At 40.0% G+C, this 22,484-nt stretch overlaps 2 protein-coding genes across 7 annotated transcripts; one reads left to right on the top strand and one right to left on the bottom strand.

Moving 5' to 3' along the window:
- Nucleotides 1-988: 988 nt before the first annotated feature.
- On the bottom strand, nt 989-6,211 carry LOC113028777 (uncharacterized). Of its 3 annotated transcripts, XM_080302470.1 has the most exons (5): nt 5,913-6,211; nt 3,624-3,675; nt 2,622-2,777; nt 2,293-2,388; nt 989-2,101 (listed from the first exon to the last, which is right to left on the bottom strand). In XM_080302470.1, exons 3-5 carry the CDS (start codon nt 2,733-2,735, stop codon nt 1,862-1,864), a joined length of 450 nt encoding a protein of 149 aa, XP_080158596.1. In that variant the 5' UTR covers nt 2,736-2,777; nt 3,624-3,675; nt 5,913-6,211; the 3' UTR covers nt 989-1,861. The 3 variants fall into 3 exon arrangements, with proteins under 3 accessions (XP_080158596.1, XP_080158594.1, XP_080158595.1); XM_080302468.1 differs by having other exon boundaries at nt 2,622-3,675; nt 5,913-6,207; XM_080302469.1 differs by lacking the exon at nt 5,913-6,211 and having other exon boundaries at nt 2,622-4,500.
- A 3,152-nt stretch (nt 6,212-9,363) lies between these two features.
- bdh2 (3-hydroxybutyrate dehydrogenase, type 2) lies at nt 9,364-22,431 on the top strand. 4 transcript variants are annotated; one of them, XM_026171104.2, is made up of 10 exons: nt 9,364-9,471; nt 17,038-17,125; nt 18,014-18,092; nt 19,085-19,181; nt 20,546-20,654; nt 20,974-21,034; nt 21,214-21,327; nt 21,678-21,736; nt 21,893-21,985; nt 22,139-22,431. In XM_026171104.2, the coding sequence occupies exons 2-10, from the start codon at nt 17,054-17,056 to the stop codon at nt 22,190-22,192; spliced, it is 738 nt and encodes a 245-aa protein (XP_026026889.2). In that variant the 5' UTR covers nt 9,364-9,471; nt 17,038-17,053; the 3' UTR covers nt 22,193-22,431. The 4 variants fall into 4 exon arrangements, with proteins under 4 accessions (XP_026026889.2, XP_026026890.2, XP_080158592.1 ...); XM_026171105.2 differs by having other exon boundaries at nt 17,035-17,125; XM_080302466.1 differs by lacking the exon at nt 9,364-9,471 and adding an exon at nt 15,689-15,875.
- Nucleotides 22,432-22,484: the final 53 nt, after the last annotated feature.

Raw genomic sequence — 22,484 nt, 5'->3', positions numbered from 1 at the left:
CTGTTAAGCACTTTTGCTGTTGTGTAAAGGCTCAACAGGTATTGCTTATTTAGTTTAAACAACTAATGTAAATCTTACATAAGGTTTTGATAGGTTGGCTTGGATTAAATGGATAGTAGCTTTAAGGAGGAAAGTGCTATTAATTACTGATTTGAATCAATAAGTAATTAAAGGTTCGCAACAAGTCACATTTAATTTAGATTCTGTGCGTGTGCATTGATTCCTATAGGAATACACCAGCCATTTAGTCCTTCTTCACATAAGAGTCACAAACATTGATTTGAATCAGCTCAATGAAGGATGAGATATCCTGATTCTAGTCCCTATGGTTCCAGCTCCAGGAATCCAAGATCCTACATCTTCCAGTGTCTGTCAATAGACCTTTGTTCCTCAGTAAAAACCCTGGTTCTCAAAAGAGTACTAAATCAGTATTCCTCACTCAAGGTGCATGCAGTACCTTCAAAGAGCATCTGAAATCCTCTCTCACAAACCTCTGAAAAAAAAACTTTCTGAAACCAACAAACTGAAAAAGTGTCCAAACATATCATTAGTGTGCAACAACTCACATGCTTGGTTATCATTCGTCTCACAAAAGTCCTCCAGAGAAGACACACTGAAAAAAATGTTTTGTTCAATTTACTCAATTTTTTTATGACAAGTGGTTGCACGAAATAAATTTGTTTGAATCCAGAAATATTTTTTAAGTACACTGAATTTAATTTAAGCGAGTAAAACCAACATATATTTTTAAGCTACTTTAACTTAACTGTTGTGGATACGTCTTAGTCAAATATTATTAGTAAGTCCAACTAAGGTCGTGTTAAATGTACCAGAATAATTTGTTTCCTTTACACGTATGTCCCAAACTTATATTCAAATCAATCAAATTGTTAATTTCTCTCTATTTCAATTAAGTTAAGTTTACTTAAAAAATATTGCTTACCCTGATTTGTAGTTTTTAAAAACGTCAATAATGAAAACTACAACATTCTTTCACATCATTTATTAATGCAAAATTTGTTGCAAACAGAATAAGAATCCACATCTCTAAGGGAAATTGCTGCAATTTGTATAATACAAATTACAAAACTTTTGCCTATGAACTAGTAGCTTTAAAAAGCTGTATTCAAACAAAACAGAAACAACAGACAAGAGAAATGTTAACCAATGTTTCTCTTCCTCTAAAAAAGAAAAAAAAACCAAACTCCTTACATAAAAGAATAAAACACTACCAGCAGTATAATGTATCACAATTAGAAACTGATGCATCCACAAACTAACCAGTTTCAGACTTGCTGTTCTGCGATCCATATTTAGAAATTGCATTTTAATAAGGTAATTAGACTTAAAATTAAACTTGTGTTTTCCTTACTGCTTATTGACCACTGTCTTTCCATTCTAGTCCTTCCTTGAAGATTCTGAATGTTTTACATATTTTCTGACCTAACATACTCGCTTCAAAACAATTAATAGTCTTTAAAGTGTTACCAGTGTGCTGCAGTGTGGTAATCATGAATGGTTTTTTTTGTTTTTTTTATCCGGTTGAGTTAACACTGATTATACGCAGGGCAGCAGCTATAACTGAATAATTACAAAGTTGCTCTTCAAGCTACTCAAATGTACCACACGTGAAACATTCATTATTGAAAGTTAAAATGTTCAATCGAAACATAACACAGAACAAATGATGGTTGTACAAGAGTTTCACTCCTATTCACAAGAGCACCAGTCATTGGTAATTTACATAACAGCATTCTCTTGATGTGTTATTTTAGAAATCTTCCTATCCAGTAGCAATTTTGTTCTTCAGCCCAAAGACTTTGGGGGAGAGCTTTTCACCATCGAATCCCATCAACACTTTCTAAATGAATTCATAATAGTCCTTCAATTCCTTGGGGAAGGCTAGGTTTAGTGCATAGATTACTCCAAGCATCAATGCACAAGCTTGCGCCAGAGATCCAATGTTGTCCATGACTATCTCCCCTTCAACAAATATTCCAATGTCATCATAATGTCCATTTTGTCCATCCTCCTTGTTGATGACATAAATGCCCATGGTGTGCTTCTTTAGGCCTCTCTGGATGTCATCTCCTTCAATGTCCTAAACATTTAATAAAAAGGTAAAAGAAAAAACAATTAACTCTACAATTAAATTCCAATCTAGTTGTTTGTGTGTGTGTGTGTGTGTGTGTGTGTGTGTGTGTGTGTGTGTGTGTAATACACACACACACAGATATCTATCTAAAAAGTGTGTGTATAGATGACTTGCTTACAATGACTTAAATGACTTACAAAGAACTCCCGAATAAGGCTTCCGTCCTCTTCACCAAGGTAGAGGCAAAGTGCCCTGAGAACTGCTTCCCTTTTCACTTTAACATCACTTTCAGCCTGTTTAAAGAGAGTTGCTGATTAAACCAATTTGGAAAAAAGAACAATGTCTGAAATTCGCAATAAGTAAATTTTATCATATGTCAGTTCAAACATAGTAAATAAAATTTATATATGAAATTTCAAAATTTAGATTGCTTGGCTGGTCACCTAAAACGGCTTATTGGACTCACCAGTGACCTGCCACTTAAGACAAAAGAAATCCAAATAGAATTTGCAATATTCAGATTTACCTCTTGCATGATCTGCAAGTGGTGGGCAAGTTTCTGCCCAGAAACACCGCCCTTCTTCTGGAAAACTGTCATCAACTGAGGTGTAATTCTGTCTAACTGTGCCGCGAAGGTCATCTCCAGTTGAAGTGTTGTAATACACTGGAATTCAGCATTTACCTGTATATCACTCACTCACTCACACACTCACACACACACACACACACACTCACACAGAGAAAGAAAGAAGACTGGTGCTTAATCATTGGTATGATTATTTTGTTATTTCTTCATTAAATGCTACAATGCAATTGCCATCACTTCATAAAGCATGATTATCATATGGGTTAGTATACAGTGCACGAAGGATGTTACTACTGTTAATCAAAGAAGAAATGAATGGCATCAGTCCATTTAACGGGTTTAAAGGGTTTTAAAAAGCAGATATTTGTCTGTTTCAGGTGGTTGGCAACACATTTTCCTGTGCTCTTTGTCCACTGGTGGGAGTGTCTCACCTGTGAGGTCAGCGGGGCAGAACTCTGCCATCAGCAACAGAGAGCAGAGAAAATTTAGATGTGCAACTAAAAACATGCTTGCCATGTAAGCCCCAAACATCTCTGAAATTGCTCTGCAAACTTCAGAGTACTTATACTTCAGGAGTCCTGTGGGTACCGTAAGGACTCATGTATGCAAACAAACCACATTTTTTTTTGCAATCTGATCCTTTTTCTCTTGGCTGTTTCCTTCAGGGATCACCACAGTGAATGATCCACCTCCATCTAACCCTATGCTCTGCATCCTCTTAACTCACAAGAACTAAATTCCTGTTTTTCATTTCACTTTCGCAAGTTTTTTTTTATCTTTTGTCCTGGATAAAAGAAATTTAATCATATATATTAATTGATATTAATTAATATCAATATTAATAATCACAAGAACCCTTAAGATGAGATAGATAAACTTGTCCCTGCAATACTGTGACAAATATTGTTGTGATAAATATGTAAGGAATTTGCATGTACTTACCAAAATAACACCATCTTCTTGAATAAACAGTAACACATAAGGGGAAGAAAATCTGCCAGAAAAGGAAGACAAATAAAAAAAAAAAACTTTAGAAAGACAAACAATTACCGTTTCCAAGCCATTAGTGCATTACTTCATGATACTCCCTTGTAACAAAACAAATCTTACTTGTGCCTCTGTGCAAACTACAGATGGCACGATACCACTTTTTTATGTCCGATACCGATATCATAAATTTGATTATCTGCCGATGCCGATATGAATCCGATATAGTGTATTTTATAATAAATAAAACTGTTTTTATAAATATTTTGCTGCATTTTGTATAAGTTCATACTCAGTTTTAAAAACAAAACATTAAAGCTATTCTGTTATACCTGTATGCAAAAAATACACTGCACCCAAAATATTTTATACTTCAGCAATACTGATCAACCTAAAAAACTTACACCATCCTCCTTATTCAGGTATTCTAAACAGTACATAGAAATATTAAACTAACTAATAGGACTGCCAACTCCCAGCAAAAATATTAGGAAACCACCCCGCACCCTTCGCCTGATAATGCTTAATTGACGTAATCTACTTTAATGCACAGAAATCAATTATTTTTCTATAATAATTTGATTCAACATTTTTCTTCAATACAGTTGCAGACAGCGCAGACAGCGTACCTTCCCAAAGGAAAAAGTGCTATATGTACTACTATTACTAGGGCATATATTAGACTTAATATTTACTACATACAATAATGGATCTCTATACATTTAACCAGATCACCACTTTGGTAGTAAGATTTAGAATAATTATTTATTAAAAGCTAGACATTTTAAATGAGAATAAGAAAGAAAATTATGTCTTTGTGTCTCCCTTTCCCTGTTAATGCCCTACCTGGCCCCCTGGCAAAACTTTGCTAGATCCGCACCTGCACAGTTACCAGCTGTCAGCTACCTAAAAAAGGATCCTGGTGTTATTTGTCTCTCATAAACAGTTCATAACTTCCCTTCAACTCATTCATGTGACCTAAAATGTAAACCTGTTTCTTCATTACCTGTTCAGCTCTAATGATTCAGTAAAAACTTCTCCTGGTTTCACCTTCATGTTTCCTTCTCACCACATATCCAAACTATCATGACCAGCAGCTATTACGGCTGTGGCTCCAGAAAACATAAGCGGATACTAGAAGTAATATTAAAAAAATTCTAGCAACAGCTTATCAAGCTTAAACGTGCTGCTGTTGTTTATCTGCAGTTTTCCTCTTTCTAGCGCAAACTGGGTGACTAACAAATGAGAGAGACTAGCGACAGAAAAGCCGATCACCTGATAATCGATCAGTTTCATGATTGAAGTAGCAACAGGAGAGGGAGGGGGGAGAATGAGGGAAGAAGTTTTAGCTGTTCAGCATGAAGACACCAAATAACTCCAGCTTTGTGTCTTTTTTCATTCTAGCTGAAGTATAAAACAAATCGCTTCCTTTCCCCCTCAATACAAAACTCCGACAGCCAGTCCAGCTGTGGCTCCATACATCGGTTGTTAAGCTCAACATGGAAATACTATGCAAACATAAAGAGATGAACTTACACACTTGCTTTACTTCTCTGTGTTAGTTTTCTCTGAGATTAAATGCAGCGGTTTGGAAGCACGTAGCGAGGCTTTAAATGCTAAACCAGACCGCTGACAGGTCTTGCACTCAACAGCTCTATCAAGTGAAGCAACTTCTTTTCTGAGTTAATTTCAGTTCTGACAAACATCACTCTCAGTGCCTTTTGATCTCACATTTTTGGCAACCACTGAGTTATTCTCCTCCACAGTTTACAACCATTATTTTTTTCTGCACAAAAGACGTTGTGCAACGCCAATCCTACTTATTTCCTACTGCACCCCTGACTGTGCAGGTGCGTTCAGAAGCCCCCTCCCCCGCCCGACTATTCCTTAATGCCAATGTTGTGGCGGGAGGGACGGTTTCTCAACTTAAAACTGCAGGCGACTGTACAGTGAACTTTACAGCTAACTACAGAGAAATTGCCTCGTTCCATAATTTGTTAGTACAAAGTGTGCCACAAGAACTAAGCTAAAAACATATGACATTTTAACGCATCAATACAATTACTCTTTTAATAGAGCAGTAGCTAATAGAGCACATAGCTAGCTTAAGTCAAATTCATGACAAAGTTCAGAGGTGTACAACTACTTAGACTTCTTTCTCCATGTGCACACGTCTTAAAGAGTCAACATGCTTTGACTGAGGTAAAAAAATAAAACAAAAACGACCGTAAAAGGTTTACTTACCGAAGCTAGACCACCTTTATATGAAGTTGTGCGATTAACTTGAGCCCGCTTGCAGCACACAAAGAGTCCGCTTCTTCAGTCCGCGTGCAAAATGGTGGCCTGTCCTAACGCATGCGCAAAATGGCCCAGCAGGAGGCTATGAAAAACATACTTAAGCATTTTGAGCTACATTTAATTAACTAAAATTAATTGGATTAAAACGCAGGGAATGTATTCTGGAGTTACTCGAATTATATATGTAGACAGGAATTACTCATTTGAATTGAAAAGATATACCAAAATATAATATGCTATATTTAAAAGGAGACAATATCACTTTTTTCAGTGCAGGTTACACCTGTTCTGAAAGCAGATCAAACACTCCCATGCCTTCTAAACCAGCCTGTAGCTGTGAAATAAAAGGATAACTTTCAACAGCACAAACGGCATGAACTTTAAGAAAATAACAACAGCAATAAAAAGCAAAAAATGCTGTATTTAGTTCCCAGTACTCATATAATGCGAAATATTAATATCAAATATGCCATTTAAAAGTAATAAAAGTGATACAAATAAAATAGCAATAAAAACATGACAATAATAAAACAAGAAGCTCATTTCAAAGCTAAGCAATAATATAGAAAATTCAGTTCAATTCAGTTTTACTTATATAGCACCAAATAGTTGCCTCAAGGCACTTTATATTGAGAGGTAAAGACCCTTACAGGGAAGACAGAGTGAAAAACCCCCAAATCAGATGACCTCCTATAAGCAAGCGCTTTGATGACAGTGGGAAGGAAAAAAACTCCCTTTTCACAGGAAGAAATCTCCAGCACAGCCTGGCTCAGGGAGGGGCAGCCGGTTGAAGCTAACGGGGGCAAAACAGGACAAAGACGCTGTGGAAGAGAGCCCGAGCATCTTTAGCTTTAATCTTTGACTTTGGAACAACATTTCAAACTATCACATGTCTCATGAAAGTAATCAGTAAAATCTTAAATCAGCTGGAAGAAAAAGCCTGGATTAATGTGATATGGTGGCATGTGCTAAACTCAGTAACCAGTAAGAACCATACTCTGAATTTTATAACTGTCACTGTCCACTCAACTGCCTCCTTTACTATCACTGGTCATCTAAGGCCTGCCAGGGTAGCTTGTTTTGAAGAAAGGTGTGAGATTTTCATATCTTGAAGACTTTGTCACCTCTGTCAGAGAGAAAGAGAGAGAGGGAGAGATGGTCTCTGAATGCTAAATGTCACTGAAAATCATCGCAGGCGTGCTCTGAATAGTGGATACTGTAGATTATGCTTTGTGGCTCAACATTAAGTGTAAGAAGAAAGTCCACAAATATCTAATGAATAATATGGCTTCAGTTATTTTAAAAATATGATGATAGTATTGCATAAAATTCGCAGATTTGGCACTGATTTTACACCAAATGCAACACTTCCATTTATCCAGGCTTGGGACCAGCACTACAGGAGTCCTTGTCTCAAACTGGGGATCTTTCACACTAACATGTGTTAACCACCACACCACAGTGGTAAAACAAACAAACAAAAAACAAAAAACAACAACAATGTTTATTAGAGTTTGTAATGTATTACAATAAACTAGAAATCAGGTAACACAAGCTAGGTATATGGTATAATTTCCCACATCCATGAGTAACCAGGGGCACTTATTATTATCTTGGAGCTGGCCCATTACTTAATCAATCTTTTCAAATTATTATTATGTTATTGATCAGTGTTTTTAAACAGTTTGGGCATTTCTATTATTGGGAATGATGAATCATAACTGTCTTCTGTTTATCAAAATTACAACAGACAGTCTTAAATGAAAATAATGAGATGGAATACTAGTTTCAAATTAAACATTCAATCAATGAACCACTAAATTATAAATGTTATGCAGGAAAACGTATAAAGCAGTTTGATAAAACATTAAAAAGAAATATGATGATGGAGAACAATGACAGACTGTTTTCATATTCAGCTGAGAGCCCAGAACTCAAAATGCAATATGTGTAACAGTGTGGTATCTTGAAAGAGCAAGAATGAACCAATAAAAATGAAAATTAGATTTGATTTAATAAATAATATGCTTCACTTGAGCGTAAAATAAAAATTTATTTATGACCCTGGAAATAGCAGCTGAGAAATCCGCCTCATCTTGAGGGTAGCAGTTATGTTCTTTGAGCTTTGAGTTATGCATGGTCTTTGTCACCAGATGGACTTGCCACACTTCTGATGCCTTAATTACTAGAAAAACTGATTTGAAAATTTGTGCTTTTAATATGTATGAAAGCTACGTTTTATAAAAATAATATGAATAAAATGGTCTGTATTTGTATAGTGCTTTACTTGGTCCTAAGGACCCCAAAGCGCTTTACACTATACACAATCATCCACCCATTCACACCCTGGTGATGGCAAGCTACATTGTAGCCACAGCCGCCCTGGGGCGCACTGACAGAGGAGAGGCTGCCGGACACTGGCGCCACTGGGCCCTCTGACCACCACCAGTAGGCAACGGGTGAAGTGTCTTGCCCAAGGACACAACGACCGAGACTGTCGGAGCCGGGGCTCAAACCGGCAACCTTCCGATTACAAGATGACCTCCCAACTCTTGAGCCACGATCGCCCCTTGTGAATGTCTGCATGAGGTTATTTTTTATTTGGTCACATGTGAAAGTGCCTTCAAAATCTTATTATATCGTGAAAACCAACTTCTGTTTCAGGCAAATAGAAGATTTATTTGTTTATTTTCTTATTTTACAAGAATAAATGTTTTTTCCCCAAATGTTTCATTTGAATTACAATCTTGACATTCTTAAAATGCCAACAGATTTATCCTACTTTTAAGCTCTTTAACCATTAACAATAAACACTGAAAAGACCTGACAAAGGAGGGGCAAAGGTCATTTTCCTTCCAAAGTCCTTCCAATTACAAGTCAAGATGATTTACAAAGACAGTGAAATTTTCCAACTCATAATAACAATAACAGAGTATAAGGGCTAGATTAAGAAAAAAGACAGTTTAGAGTGATCTTTTTTTTTAATTATTATTATTATTGTTCACTTTGACAATAAACTTGAAATACTATTTTAAGATTAAACTCAAAATATAATTTCACCTTAAGGAGTATGTGAGTCATGTGCATTATGCATTACATACTATTTATTTCAACTTTTGTTGTGAAATTTCATATTTACTCTCAAAGTGAATAATTGAAAAATTCTTTCTTATATTGTTTTTTTCTTGGTCCTTACAAATAAAATATTTGTATCAAATGTACTTTCTTATACAGGACACTCAAAAGAGAACTTATTTTAACAATTTAAAAAGTTCGTACAAAGCTTAATGTCTTTAATTTTTTAAAGGGTGAAAAAAAACGTCTGAAAGTAGAAAGCCTTGTTGGTGTGCTCCCTTGCTTTCTAGTCTTCTCAAATTGCACCCTGCCCCTTCGTGTGAACTTCCTGGTCTCGAACCAACAGGAGTTCTAGCTGCGTGTCACGTGTCCAGCCTCGCTGAACTCTGACGTTGAGTGCGTCTTGTCGAAGTCGGAGCTGAGCAGAGGGGTGAGTTTCTAAAATCTTTACGTTAGCTAACAGTCCAACCTACAGAAAGCATCTGCACATGCTCATCAGTTAAAGTCATTACTGTGTGGTTGATCGCGCTTGAGCAGCTGATGCAAGTAAAGTTTTTGTAGGTCACACACGTTTGAAAAAAATCTGTTATGCAACAATAGGAATCAATGACATTTCTGCAGTTACAGGTTAACGTGTTTGAAAAGCGATTACAGTCCAATGCTACTTTGAATTGTTACATTTTCTGGACTGTATTTAGAGGGTTTTTTTTAAACCATCCAAATCTACTTAGAAGACAGGAGATTCTAGCAATACCACTCACCTTTGTATCTTTTCTTAATGTTATCTCAGTTTAAAATCAAATAGAATAGAATAGCTCTTAATTGCCATTGTACATGTACAACGGAATTATGGAAATTATGGTTTCTAGTAATACCTGTCTGCACATCCTTAGATACACTGCAAATTCACCATAGTTGTACTGGTGCCACTTTTTCTTCTTTGTCTGAGATGGCCACAGTAACTGAAAATCTGCACTGTTTCTAAGACTAATGAACTGAGAACAGGCACAAGCAGTAAGCAGTGAAGCTTAAAATGTCATTTCTCATTTGAGTCACATTGTGTTTCATTATCTCATGTGAGGATTTACACACGAGTTAATACTTAATGAGCAACAGCAGACTGATAGGTAAGTTAAAGTTTTACAGTTTGCTTTAAGACAATGCAGAAGTGCAAAATGTGGAAATCCTGCACTGAATGGTTGAAATCTTCATTCAAATGCTAAACTGGCCCTATGACAGGTCAGTCCACCAGTGCCCAGCAGCCCACATGGTATGGTGTGCCATTTTGTGGTTATTTAAAAGAAAAAAGTTATTTTTTTTTCCTGGAGGTACCAGAGTGGTGTGAAGTGTTTTTGTTCTATAGCTTCACCAAGGCCATGGACATTTGAAAGGGTATACACCTCATTTGCCTGTGGCAATGGTATTAGCTCAGTAATAAACCCAGTATTTTCAAAAATTTTAAACTTCTCCTGGAAAAATTGATAAAACGTAGGAGTCTCCAGAACTGTTAGGCCCCAGCATCGACTGTTACCACTCACAAGAGAAGGAGTGCCATTTCTTTATGAATTAAATATAAATGAAGAATTCTTTGGCAAGTGCTAACTAGGATTGGATCCATCCTTACAGGCACTGTAGGAACTGTTAATTAGCTCTGCGGGGCCTACAATGCTTAATCCTTGGCCACAAGACTGGTGTGCATCAATTCCCTCTTGTTGGCTTACTTTTCAGGGCCTGCTGCAGAATTTGGCTTCTGCAGGCCTGAATTATAAATCTGGAGGACAAGTGTACATGCCCAGGCTTCGGGATAGTTCGTGGCCTCCATGATTGAGGCAAACAACCAGGTCTGGCTGTCAGGTTTAGTTTGTCAGACCAGGACTGCATAGTTGTTCTGGCAGCTTCTATAGAACCTTAAGCCTTGTTTTTGGCCAGGTTTTGGTTGTGTTTTGTATGAACTGCAACCTCACAAGAGCCCGTTTACCGGACTCACCAATGTCTGCTTTTGAACTATAGATGTTGCTATTGAGGATTATTTTATATTATTGTTCTCCTTTTGTTAATACAAAAGGAGAAGTCCAAACAGTAAACACAGCTATTGCAGAGTTTTCCTCAGAACAGTTTAATATTTTCAAGTTGTTAAGCTCTGTGTAAACCCTGGGCATCTCTGAGCTCTGAACTTCTTGCAAACTTGTGTATTCAACAATGACCATCTTGTGCACGCCAGGTTACAAAAAACAAGGCCTGCACGAAAAGTTGAAACAAAAGTAAAGAGTGGAACTGGTACCAAGAGTTGTGACGTCACTTTTGGCGCACGTTGCCGTTCTTAAGGGTGACAAAAACCATGTGTCAGTATACTAGCCCGCCTCCCCTTCCAAAGCCTTCGATGCTTGTTGCCTCCTGGGAATACGAGGCGGGTCTGGGCCCGGGCTGGAGAGTTGGCGCAGTGGCAGGAAGGCTGCTGTGTTGCCTGGGATTACTCCTCATCCCCTACCCAACCCTGTTGCTGGTCACATGCTCTATAATGTTGTACTGTGGACATTTATGTGCTTTCTGTGCAGAGGAGTTTTTTTGTTTCCTGTTCTCATGCTGTCCTCCTATAGCCCAGCATGAGTAGAGGTCTCTTTTTTCCTCTTGTACTTTCCCATTGTAGTGTACATTTCAGTGGTTTTTCTGCAATGCAACCGTTCTCTGACTTGTATCCCCATGTGATGTCTGTGTTGTGTGTGTAAGGTCGGGGGCGGGTTCATTCCACTGCAGGGCAACCTGCCACTGCAAGTGGCGAATAAAATTTGAACTTGAACTTAATTGAGGGACATGCAGTACTGTGCTCAAGGTTGAGATAGGGTCAGATAACATTTTCAAACCAGGCCTTCCCGAGTCAGGACGACCTGAACTCTATTCAGACAATTTTCTTGGGAGTCACAATTATAAAGAACAAGCATACTATTACATATACATATACTCTCTCATAAACACCTTATTCTTAGAGGGTAGGACCCAATGGGGGTCTGTTTAATGGTTCTCTAGATTCAGAGGTAAGTAAGTACACATGTTCAGTAAGATGAGAGTTATAAAATATAGATAGTTATGCTTTACAACTCAAGTGAATTAAATTTAAATTATATAGAGCAAAATCACAGCAACAGTTGCTTTGTGGTGCTTTATATTCTAACGTAAAAGAGCCCACAATAATCTTCATAAATATATCATCTTCATGTTGGTAATATTGATGAAATGATAAGAAGAACTTTTGTGCTCTGAACTTTGTATAGACAGATGTGATTCCTGTATGTTATTCTATATCTTTAAGTCCTTGACTGAGAAACTGCCATATTGCATTATTTCTGGGCTGTGTCACGTCATATTTGGTCTAATTACTAACTTTCACTACAAGTTTCATGGTACTGATCTTGTCTGATTTGTTGGGTGACATTATTGTATTTTTTTTTTTTTGTCTTTTTGCCTGTCCTGTTTGGCTCTTTTGCCATCAGAATTATTGCCTAAAGGCAAAGAAAGATGCCCAACGGATTTACTTTACCAAATTGACCATCCCAGCCTTGCCATAATGGTCCATTTGATTCACCTTTTATTGTTTATTTTATTTTCACTTACTGAATACGGGACAGACTTGACTGGAGGAAAGAAGGGGAGAAAGAAAGAGGGAAAGAGAAACAGCTGAGAAGAGGGACGGGGGAGAAGGGCAAAAAACAAAAACCAACAGAATGGGCAGGAAAAAAAAATGCATATATCAATCACCTGGATCACCTGTTGAGAAAGAAAAAAGAAAACAAGCAGAAGAGAACAAGAGTAATAGAATAAACAACATCACAATGATATATGGGAATATGACAGTAAATACTAAATATTAAACATTATTGTGCAGCACATAACATCAACAGAACACAGTGTGCTTTGAGGTAGGAGCCAAAAAGGGTGTAGTTTGTGGGTGTGATCACCCGTGTGTACACCTGTGAGCATGGACACGCTTGTTTTTTTAAAAGGTTCCTTCATGTAATGATCTGCTAGAGGGTGTGGGGGGGCCACAGCCCTGTCCTCCAGCGCATGAAGCAGGTATGGAGGAGATCAAAACTCCAGACATCCAGAGGCCCCCAGAACACAAGAGACCAAGGAAGACCAACAGAGGGGCAGCCGCGCCACTGTCCCAGAAGAGCTGAGGAGAGTCCCAGATGAGGGCTCACTCAGCAGTCGCGGAGCAGATGCCAGGGGGAGTTGCAGTGACGCGCTCGTGAGCTCCGCTGGCAGCCAGCTGTGCCTGAGTGACCGAGCCCCAGGCCGAGAGGCCGGGGGCACCCCACCTCCGAAGTGGCCCGAGCGAGCCCCAGGCTCCAGGCCCCGATAAGTAGGGATGGGACCGGTTCTGACATAAACGGTAGTAACCAGACCGAAAAGCAGCGCACATTTCGGTGCTTTATTTCGGTGCTTTTTTTCCTGAGCTGTGATACACTCCTAGCCAATCATTTTACGTTTCCGAGAATAGTAGGCGGGTCCAGGTACGTACGTTCTTTTAGAGCAGAGCTACAGATTAAAAATGTCCAAGGCGAAGCGGTCAAAAGTCTGGCTGTACTTCACAGCAAAATATGCAAACTCAGCAGCCTGCAACAAGTGCTTTAAGCTGATACTGTGATACTGTCAAAGGAGGTAACACCTCGAATCCGATGAAACACCTGGCGATGCATAGCGTTTTTTTTAAAAGCCCAGAAATGCGCCGTATTTGATAGCTTGCTGTGAGACCTCACACCGAGCGCATCTACTGCGGGTGGGTTGGCTGTTATGCAACATCCCCCAAAAACACGAAGAGGAGAGTCCTGGCCCCTAGCCCTGCCAGTGTAGCAGAAATGATGACGGATGATGATGCAGCAGCAGCCGTTCTTCTCTGCGTGAGTAGCTTCATGTTGTTCGAGTGTAATTTACGTTGAGTAGGCTAACCACGTTATTACATTAATGCATGTAAGGTGAACTAGCAAACATCATCATAGCTACATGCGGCTGTCTTCTTGTTTGATGGCAGATACTCCCTTCACCCTGGCCAAAAAGGCTAAAATGACCAAAGAAAAAGTGGAAAACAGTTAAACATGAGAGGTTTTTGGACAAAGTTTGTGTTTTTTCCATTGTTTAAGCACTGCTTCCAGCCATGAGTGATACCATATATGCCCCATAGCTGCAGAAAAGGCTAACATTGTTATCTTTTTACAAAAAACAGCTGAACATGAGAGGTTTTTGGACCAATTTTGTGTTCTCCATTCTTTAAGCACCGGTTTGAGCACCGTTTGAGCACCGGCACCGTTTCAAAAGTACCGATTTGGCACCGGTATCGGATAAAACCTAAACGATACCCATCCCTACCGATAAGCGGCCGCCAAGGAGTGAGCCGGTGTGTACCTGGACGCCCATCCCCGGACACAAAGAACCTCCAACGCACCGATGTCTGAGGGAGTCCGCCACTGGCAGGGGAAATGGTGGTGGGGGGAGATAGGCCTCCAAACCTTGGAGGGCCTGAGATGTCCCCAGAGAGGTGGCGTCTGATACCCAACCTGACATATAGAGACAGGCATACAGGCACACACAGATACAAACATCCATTCCCACCCTCATGCTCTCATATGCACTTACTCCACACTCAACCAACGTGGAGACAGACATAAAGAGACGCTGTACACACGATCACACTCCCCAAAGGTACTCTACGAACCGGGTCTAGGTACCCTTGCCCCTGGAGGGGGGAACTGCACCCAGACCCAGGTGGTGTTACCCTTTTCCCTGCGGTGGGGAGAGGCAGACCGCCCCGACTCCGCAGCAGCAGGGAGGCCCCACACTCCAGACCGCAGTCGGACGGCCAACTCCTCCTCCTAGCCCCCCCGCTCCAGCAGGCCGCAGAGAATGGGGGTGAGAGAAGACTCCAAACCTCCCTCCACCCGCTCATTGTAGTGTTGATGCATGTGTGTTCTAAGGTGCATTTAAAACCCAGGAGGGCATGGAGCTACCTGCCAGAGAGCAGCAGGTAAGCGCATGGTCCCTCCTGCTAGCCCTCAATGTCTACGTGTATTTAAAATTGAGAGGTGGGCAACGACGCCAGGGGTGAGGTGTACACCCTGATGGTACTTTGGATTCCGTGTATCGTGCCCACCCCCAAGATCCTATATGTATGTGTAATGAGAGTGTGAGTAATGTGAATGTCTAAGTTGTGGGATAAAATTGAGGCAGAGGCAGCCAGAAGGGGACAGAGGGGGGGGGGGGGGGTAGCCTCCTCTGCACCCTGGTGACACACCCCTACTCCAAGGCCCTGCATGTGTGGGTGGTTGTGGTGGAGCGGGAAGAGGGAGGCAGCTGGAGATGGGGAGGGAAAGAAGGGAGGGCCAAGTGACCCCTCCCTGGGGCCAGCTCCCCCGCTGACCCCAGTAGGCACCCCCATACTCCGCGACCCGCCAGGGAAAGGGGGCCCAGGCCCATCCGGACCGGGGCCCAGTGCAGCAGCGCCTCCCGGCCCCACAGAGCCCGGGACAGTCCACACAACCCCACCACAGAAAAAACTGCACCCACCCCACCATCCACTCATCTTCCAGACTACATAAGACAATAGATGCCCAGGCTGAGATCTTCCTCCACCTCTTCTGTATCTCCCCCTCCTGCAGAGAGAGTTCCTGAAGAGAGGAAAGCTCCTGCAAGGTGTGACAATCTCCCCCACCAGTTGAAGAGCCCCCCAGGTGGCTCGACGCACCAGCGGCACCCTGCGCCAGGGCTGGGCCCCAGCCCAGAGACTGAGCGCACCCAGAACCTCACGCCCATCCCGGACCCACCCAGGGGCAGCCAGGCTACCAGGTCAGTAACCCACGTCCGTCAGCACAGACCCTCCCCTAGCCTTGCTGCACGCAGCCACGAGGAAACAGTCACCTGAGAGCCAACAGAGCCCCTAACTGGACATGACCGCTACCCCGGGTTGAGCCCCCCAAGGAAGATGCCTCCGGGGAACCCCCCGACACCCTAAGCCTGTCCCTACCCCCACACCAATCACAACAGTGAAGGCGGGACCAAACTATGACCCTCCACCCCCACTAGGTGATGGAGCTGATCAAAGGAGCCCAGAGCAATTGATCTGATGTGGTGGCAGAGGCTGTATCAAGACTAATGTAATCTAATAGATAATTTCTATATTGGTTAGAATTAAGATTATTTTTATTTTTCCAGTTCATGAGGACTTTTTTCTTGGCTATGCATAGGGCAGTGAAAACCATATGGGCTATATTCTTTTCTGAAGTGACATTATCTAAGCTGCCCAACAAACACACTAAGGGGGAAGTTGGAATGTTATATTTCAGGTACTTTGATAAGTCTTCACATATCTCGCGCCAAAATTTCTGAACTGGTGGACAGAACCAAAGAGCATGGATATAATTGTCCGGTGAATTGGGTGACATTATTGTAAATAAGGACCAGCACTCTGTGAACTGAATTTAAGCTGGTACTGGAAGCGGAAGACAGACTCACTGATAAAGCACATTTGTTAATAGGGCCTTTTTACCATAAGCTACAATCATTTTGAGCCAAGTAATAAAATTTACATTAATATTTATAATGCCTGACTTTGTCACTATTAGTGACTGAATGCGCTAAACCTAACACTACAGCAAGCTTCTAATGAATTCAAGTCCTCTTCGTAAGTGGTTTTGTGGGGTCACTTAAGAGTTCTCTCTTAGCTGTAGGCCATCAAATGCTGCAGTTTACCGAAAGACCATTTTGCCAATGGTCAATGATTGCACAGTTATATAACCAAATTACGAATTGCACCACACTTTTCAGAGATTAGCAGTGAATGTATGTCTTTGCATGTCTGGACTGCTGAAAACCACGAATTAAAGTATAGAAATTTGTACATTTGTGTAAAAAACATGCTTGATATACCTTTTTAAATTAAGACTGAAAGCATTTATCTAAATAAATGTGCTGTTATTCTCCAATCTTTTGTTTGTTTTGTTCACAGCAGCAGTGAAAGGTAAACTATGGGTCGCCTGGATGGGAAAGTGATTGTTCTGTCCGCTGCTGCTCAGGGGATTGGACGTGCTGCAGCAATGGTAAAAACATTTCATATCTTCTTCTTAACATCTCACTGATTTAGTGGCTTCTAAATCACAGCAGAAAATGTTTATTTAGTAGTTAAATATTGCACTTATTCAGTGCTCTTTACATTTTGATAAGTATTAAATATAGATTAACTAATATAGGATATACTGCTTAGAGTTAAAGATTTTAAGAAGTCCCGTGATGTAATTTTTCTTAATGTAATTTAAAACATGTTTCTTCCAACTTCCTTATGTATAGAAACACTTAAGCATGTCACCTAATGTCCTGTAAATGACTGCTGTAATAGTGATTCCTGAGTTAATGGAGGCAAAGGTTCAGGACCGTCCTTTAGGGATATTCTTGCCAAAGAGATAACAACACACTTGAAAATCTCACACACTGGATTGGACCATCGCTACATCTGTTCCCTCCAAGTGATCTTAAAGTGTGCAAAGGTGCCTTGTATTACAGTGAACTGGGTTTTTATTGGAGGAATTCAACCTAAAAGTTAAAAGATGCAAATGTTATAAGGGGTCTTTTGAGCAAATCCATTTGCACTTTAAAAACCTGCCTTATTGATGGGAAGTTGAATGGATTTCAGAAGAGTTGTGGAACTGTGGATGGATATTGACAGTCTGCTTTCAGATGCTTGATAATGAGATATTGATTGGTATTGATGATCTGAATTATTCCCTGTAGTTGGAGTGCCCTCGTCCATTCGTACAGCAATTTAGATTCCTGCTCAGTTGTGTCTGTGGCTCGGTGTCCTTCTCTTTTCGGTTTTGTGTCATAACCAATCATCATAATTGCAAATTTTTCCTTAAATTTTATAGCACAGCATGTAGAACATTGAGGAACCACTTGGAACTGAACACTGATTATTTTTTTTTAAACTGTAGGCATTTGCTAAGGAGGGAGCTCAGGTCACAGCCACAGACATAAATGGAGAAAAGCTGAAGGAGCTGGATGGTATTCAAGGCAAGTTTCATCTCTGCTGATCTATGACTGCCATCTTCTGGCTATTTGAGGCATTGCAAAAGGGATGCCAGTTTACTCCTATCCCTTCATTCAAGTTCTTTCACAACTTAATTATTTGATGCAAAGTTTTAAAATTTTGATTACTTTGAAATAGCTTGTACTTAGAGATAGGGTGGGAAGTTCAGTTATTCAAGAGGGGCTTAGATTAAAACCGTGGTTCCTCCACATCGAAAGGAGCCAGTTGAGATGGTTCGGGTATCTGACAAGGATGCCTCCTGGGTGCACCGTGAGGGAGGTTTTCTGGGATTGTCTGACTGAGAGGAGGTTTTAGCCTATAAAGCCTAGGACCTAGGTTCTCTGCTTAGGTTACCGGCACCAGATAAGTGGAAGAAGCAATGCATGCATTCTACTAATTTCTCTCATTTTGGCCAAAGCAGCTAATTAGTATAAATGCATAACACCTATGCTTTCCCCAGAGTGAAGTTGTTTTTTCTACAAGAGCCATTTAACGTATCTCTATTAGAGAAATTGAAATTGCACTGTGGTAATTTTAAAAAGAAAAAAAAAAAACAGATTATCTCATTTCTGGTGTGCATATCATATATTAGTTGTAAAAGGCTTTATATGGGTTTTAATTGTCTTTTCCTCAAGACTGTGAGAAGAGAACCATATCTCTATTTATTCTGGTCTCTGCAGTAAATGAGTTTGAATAAATAGGACATGAGCAACATTCTTCTTCTGATATCACGCCTGAGCACTTCACCCTCTTAACTGGCTTTCTGCAGAGCCATTGAGCGGTCAGTAGGAAAAGATGTATGTTGAAGAAGATAGCAGCCAGGACCATTGTTTTGCTGTGTAACTGTGAAAATGATTGATAAATGAAGCTGCTATACCTTGAATTATTTCATGCACTAAAATAAAGCCAGCTGTTATGAAGACAAAAGCAGTGCAAGTATAATCTAAACTGTCCTTGTTTTTGTTTTCGGTGTCAGGGATCAGGACCAAAGTGGTGGACGTGACCAAGAAGGACCAAGTAGAAGCCCTGGCCAAGGAACATGACCATATAGATGTTCTGTTCAACGTTGCTGGGTACTTTTTAAATTAGTTTTTATTTCTCTGATTTACTGAAGAAACAAAAACCTTACATAATTCTTGGAAAAACAAAATGTATGGTATTTAGAAGTTCCACATCAAGTAAAACAAATAAAGCTGTAATTTGCACCATTTTTGGAAGTAAATTCATGTGAGTTATTGTTGACAACAGATTAAAGTAGAAAACTGAAAAAAATATGTCAAAACCAGAATTCCTAAATCAGCAGTCACTGTGCATTTTACTTGTAGTTTCAAATAAACGTTAAGTTATTCTTTTTAACCATGAGGAAGTCAGGAGAGACAGAGAAGTATGTGAGGGTGGTGCAGGACATGTAAGAGGACAGCGAGACAGCGGTAAGGTGTGCAGTAGGAGTGACAGATGGGTTCAGGGTAAGGGTGGGATTACATTAGGGATCAGCTCTGAGCCCCTTCTTGTTTGCAGTGGTGATGGACAGGATGACAGATGAGGTCAGACAGGAGATACTGTGCACTATGATTATTTAAAGACAGAATACATGTGAATTAGATGGACACAGGTCGAAAGGTGAACATGCAAGTGAAGGTAGTGAAGGTAGATCAGTTTAAATACCTGCGTTCAACCATCAAAACCAATGGACAGTGCACAAGAGAGGTGAAGAAGAGATTGCAGGAGCATGGAGTGGCTGGAGACAAGTGTCAGGGATAATTTGTGACAGAAGGATAGCAACAAGAGTGAAAGAAAAGGTTCAAAAGATGGTAATAAAGATGCTCAGATTTTTGAGTGAACAGGATGGGTAATATTAGAACTGAGTACATCAGAGGGACAGCTCAGGTCGAACGGTTTGGAGACAGAGTTAGAAAGTCTAGGCTGAGATGGTTTGGAGATGTGCAGAGGAGGGACAGTGGACAGAGGATGTTGCCAGCAAGGAGGAAAAAAGACACAGATGAGGTTCTCGGATGAAGTCAAGGAGGACATGCAGTGTTGGTGTGACATAGGTGGAAGCTAGGAATAAGATGTGATGTCAGTTGGATGATCTGCTGTGGTGACCGCAAAAGGAGAAAAAAAGATAAAATTGAAGTTACACTTTTCTAATTCACCCATCTGTCTCCTGCTTACTACTTAATTACATTTCCAAAACCCCATAACATACATACATAACCCCCTCTCCCCTTTTCTCAATTTTATTAACAGGTTTCTTCTACATTATCACCTTTGAGTTTTATCTTGAAATGGCAGTAGTTTACCACTCTGGTTTTGATTAAGTTATTAGGTACAGATATTGTCACTTGTGTCTCACTGTTTGTCCAAATTGTCATATTAATGCTGTCTAAAGTTATTAGATGAGGCTATTTTTCCACTAAATGTCTGTGCTCGTACACAGATTTGTGCATCATGGCACCATCTTGGATTGTGAAGAGGATGACTGGGACTTCACAATGAATGTCAATGTGCGGAGCATGTACCTGATGAGCAAGGCTTTCTTGCCTAAGGTGACTTTTGGCCACTTCACCAAACTCTTAACACCATTTATCCCGTGAATGTAATAGGTGCTACTGATAATAGTGTGACATATGCCTTTAATTTTGTTCTCATCCGTTGTTGGATTAGCTGCATTAACTGTACCACTGTGAACCCATGACATGATGGGTGAGGACTGCTCAGCTACTAATCCTGCTTTAGCTGCAAACTAACCAAACTGCCAAACTGTACCTTTAGCGCAGATCTCGGCACTTTTTATTGCTTTGTTTGTGTAGTTTTAATCTGGATTCAACAAAAACAATTCTGTTAATATGCCATTTGTCATTCTAGATGTTGGCAAAGAAGGCGGGAAACATTATTAACATGGCATCTGTTGCATCAAGCATAAAAGGTAAACGATCTTCCTCAGATCTTTTTTTTTTTTTATTGCAGTTGCTTGTAGAACTATTCCTACTTAAAGGGACACGATGTCTTTGAAGTTTGGCCAGTCTTTGCAATCCTCTTATCTCAGATAAATGCTTTGCCTGCGTATGGCTGTGTGTGAGTGACAGATGTGTTTCCTCAACACAGGCGTTGTTAAGCGGTGTGTCTATAGTACCTCCAAGGCTGCAGTGATTGGGCTCACCAAGTCCATAGCTGCGGATTTCATTGAGCAAGGCATTCGCTGTAACTGTGTTTGTCCTGGTAAGGTTAGAACACAGTGCAACAAATCACCATATCACCATGTGTTTTTAGTCTTCCTCAGTGATACTCAAAGTATACTGTAAACGTCCTTGAAATTAAACTAAATTGATGGGGTGTTTTAGCTGAAGGTTGTTTCATGTTAGGGCACACTGGCTTAAGAGCCAGTCTAAAAAGATGCTGTGTATACTTTTATTTTGATTATTTATATACATCACATCCAAGTCCAACCCAATCGTATTTGATACTTATTAATAGAAAAATGTTCATTTAGCCAAAGACCATAATTTCTTAACTAACTCTTGTCTTTTGATAAACATTTCATTAGGCTTGCTCTCTTTCTATTTCTGTAGGGACTGTTGATACTCCATCACTGAGGGGTAGGATCCAGGCTCAGCCCGACCCAGAACAGGTATTGCAGGCTTTGATGTACATTTTCGCCAACCTGACAGTAATGCCTGCGTGATTCATATACTATGTGTCATATGTTATCTTTATTTACACAATGTTAAATAATGATGACTGGATGATGAAGATAATGAATGATCCAATTATAACTCATTTACAGGCTTATAAAGACTTTATGGCAAGACAGAAAACTGGCAGGCTGTGCACAGCCGAAGAGGTTGCACACCTGTGCGTATACCTGGCCTCAGATGAGGTGAGTGCTTGCACAGATGTAATTCAGGAGGTATAATAATAGTATGAATAGAGTGTAGGTATCATAGGAATACACATACCTAGAGAAAGCTGTAGATATTTTTGTCAGTAAAGTAATTTACCAGTGGTTTTAAACTGTCTGGGCCCTCCACAGTCAGCCTATGTGACTGGGACAGAGCACATCATCGATGGAGGTTGGAGACTGTGAGGAAACTGGAAGGACTACATCATTACAGAAGTGGAATCCAAACCTTGAATTCAAATAAAGTTGTCATAAATGGATAATTTTTTAAAATTATTATTATAAAATAAGAAAAAAATATCAGTAATATTGCATATTTTATGGAAAAATGTCTTGTTTTGCAACTGAAACCTATGCTGCAAATATATTTGTCATCCTAAATTCAAAATATAAATAATGTACAGAAGTGTGTAATCAACTTTAAACCTTTCCCGTTTTCCATTACTGTGCATTACTCTGTGCATAATAGTGAAACAAA

The sequence above is a fragment of the Astatotilapia calliptera genome, chromosome 6 (genome assembly GCF_964374335.1).
Source record: "Astatotilapia calliptera chromosome 6, fAstCal68.1, whole genome shotgun sequence".
Taxonomy (NCBI): domain Eukaryota; kingdom Metazoa; phylum Chordata; class Actinopteri; order Cichliformes; family Cichlidae; genus Astatotilapia; species Astatotilapia calliptera.
This window is presented reverse-complemented; position numbering and strand designations above follow the sequence as displayed.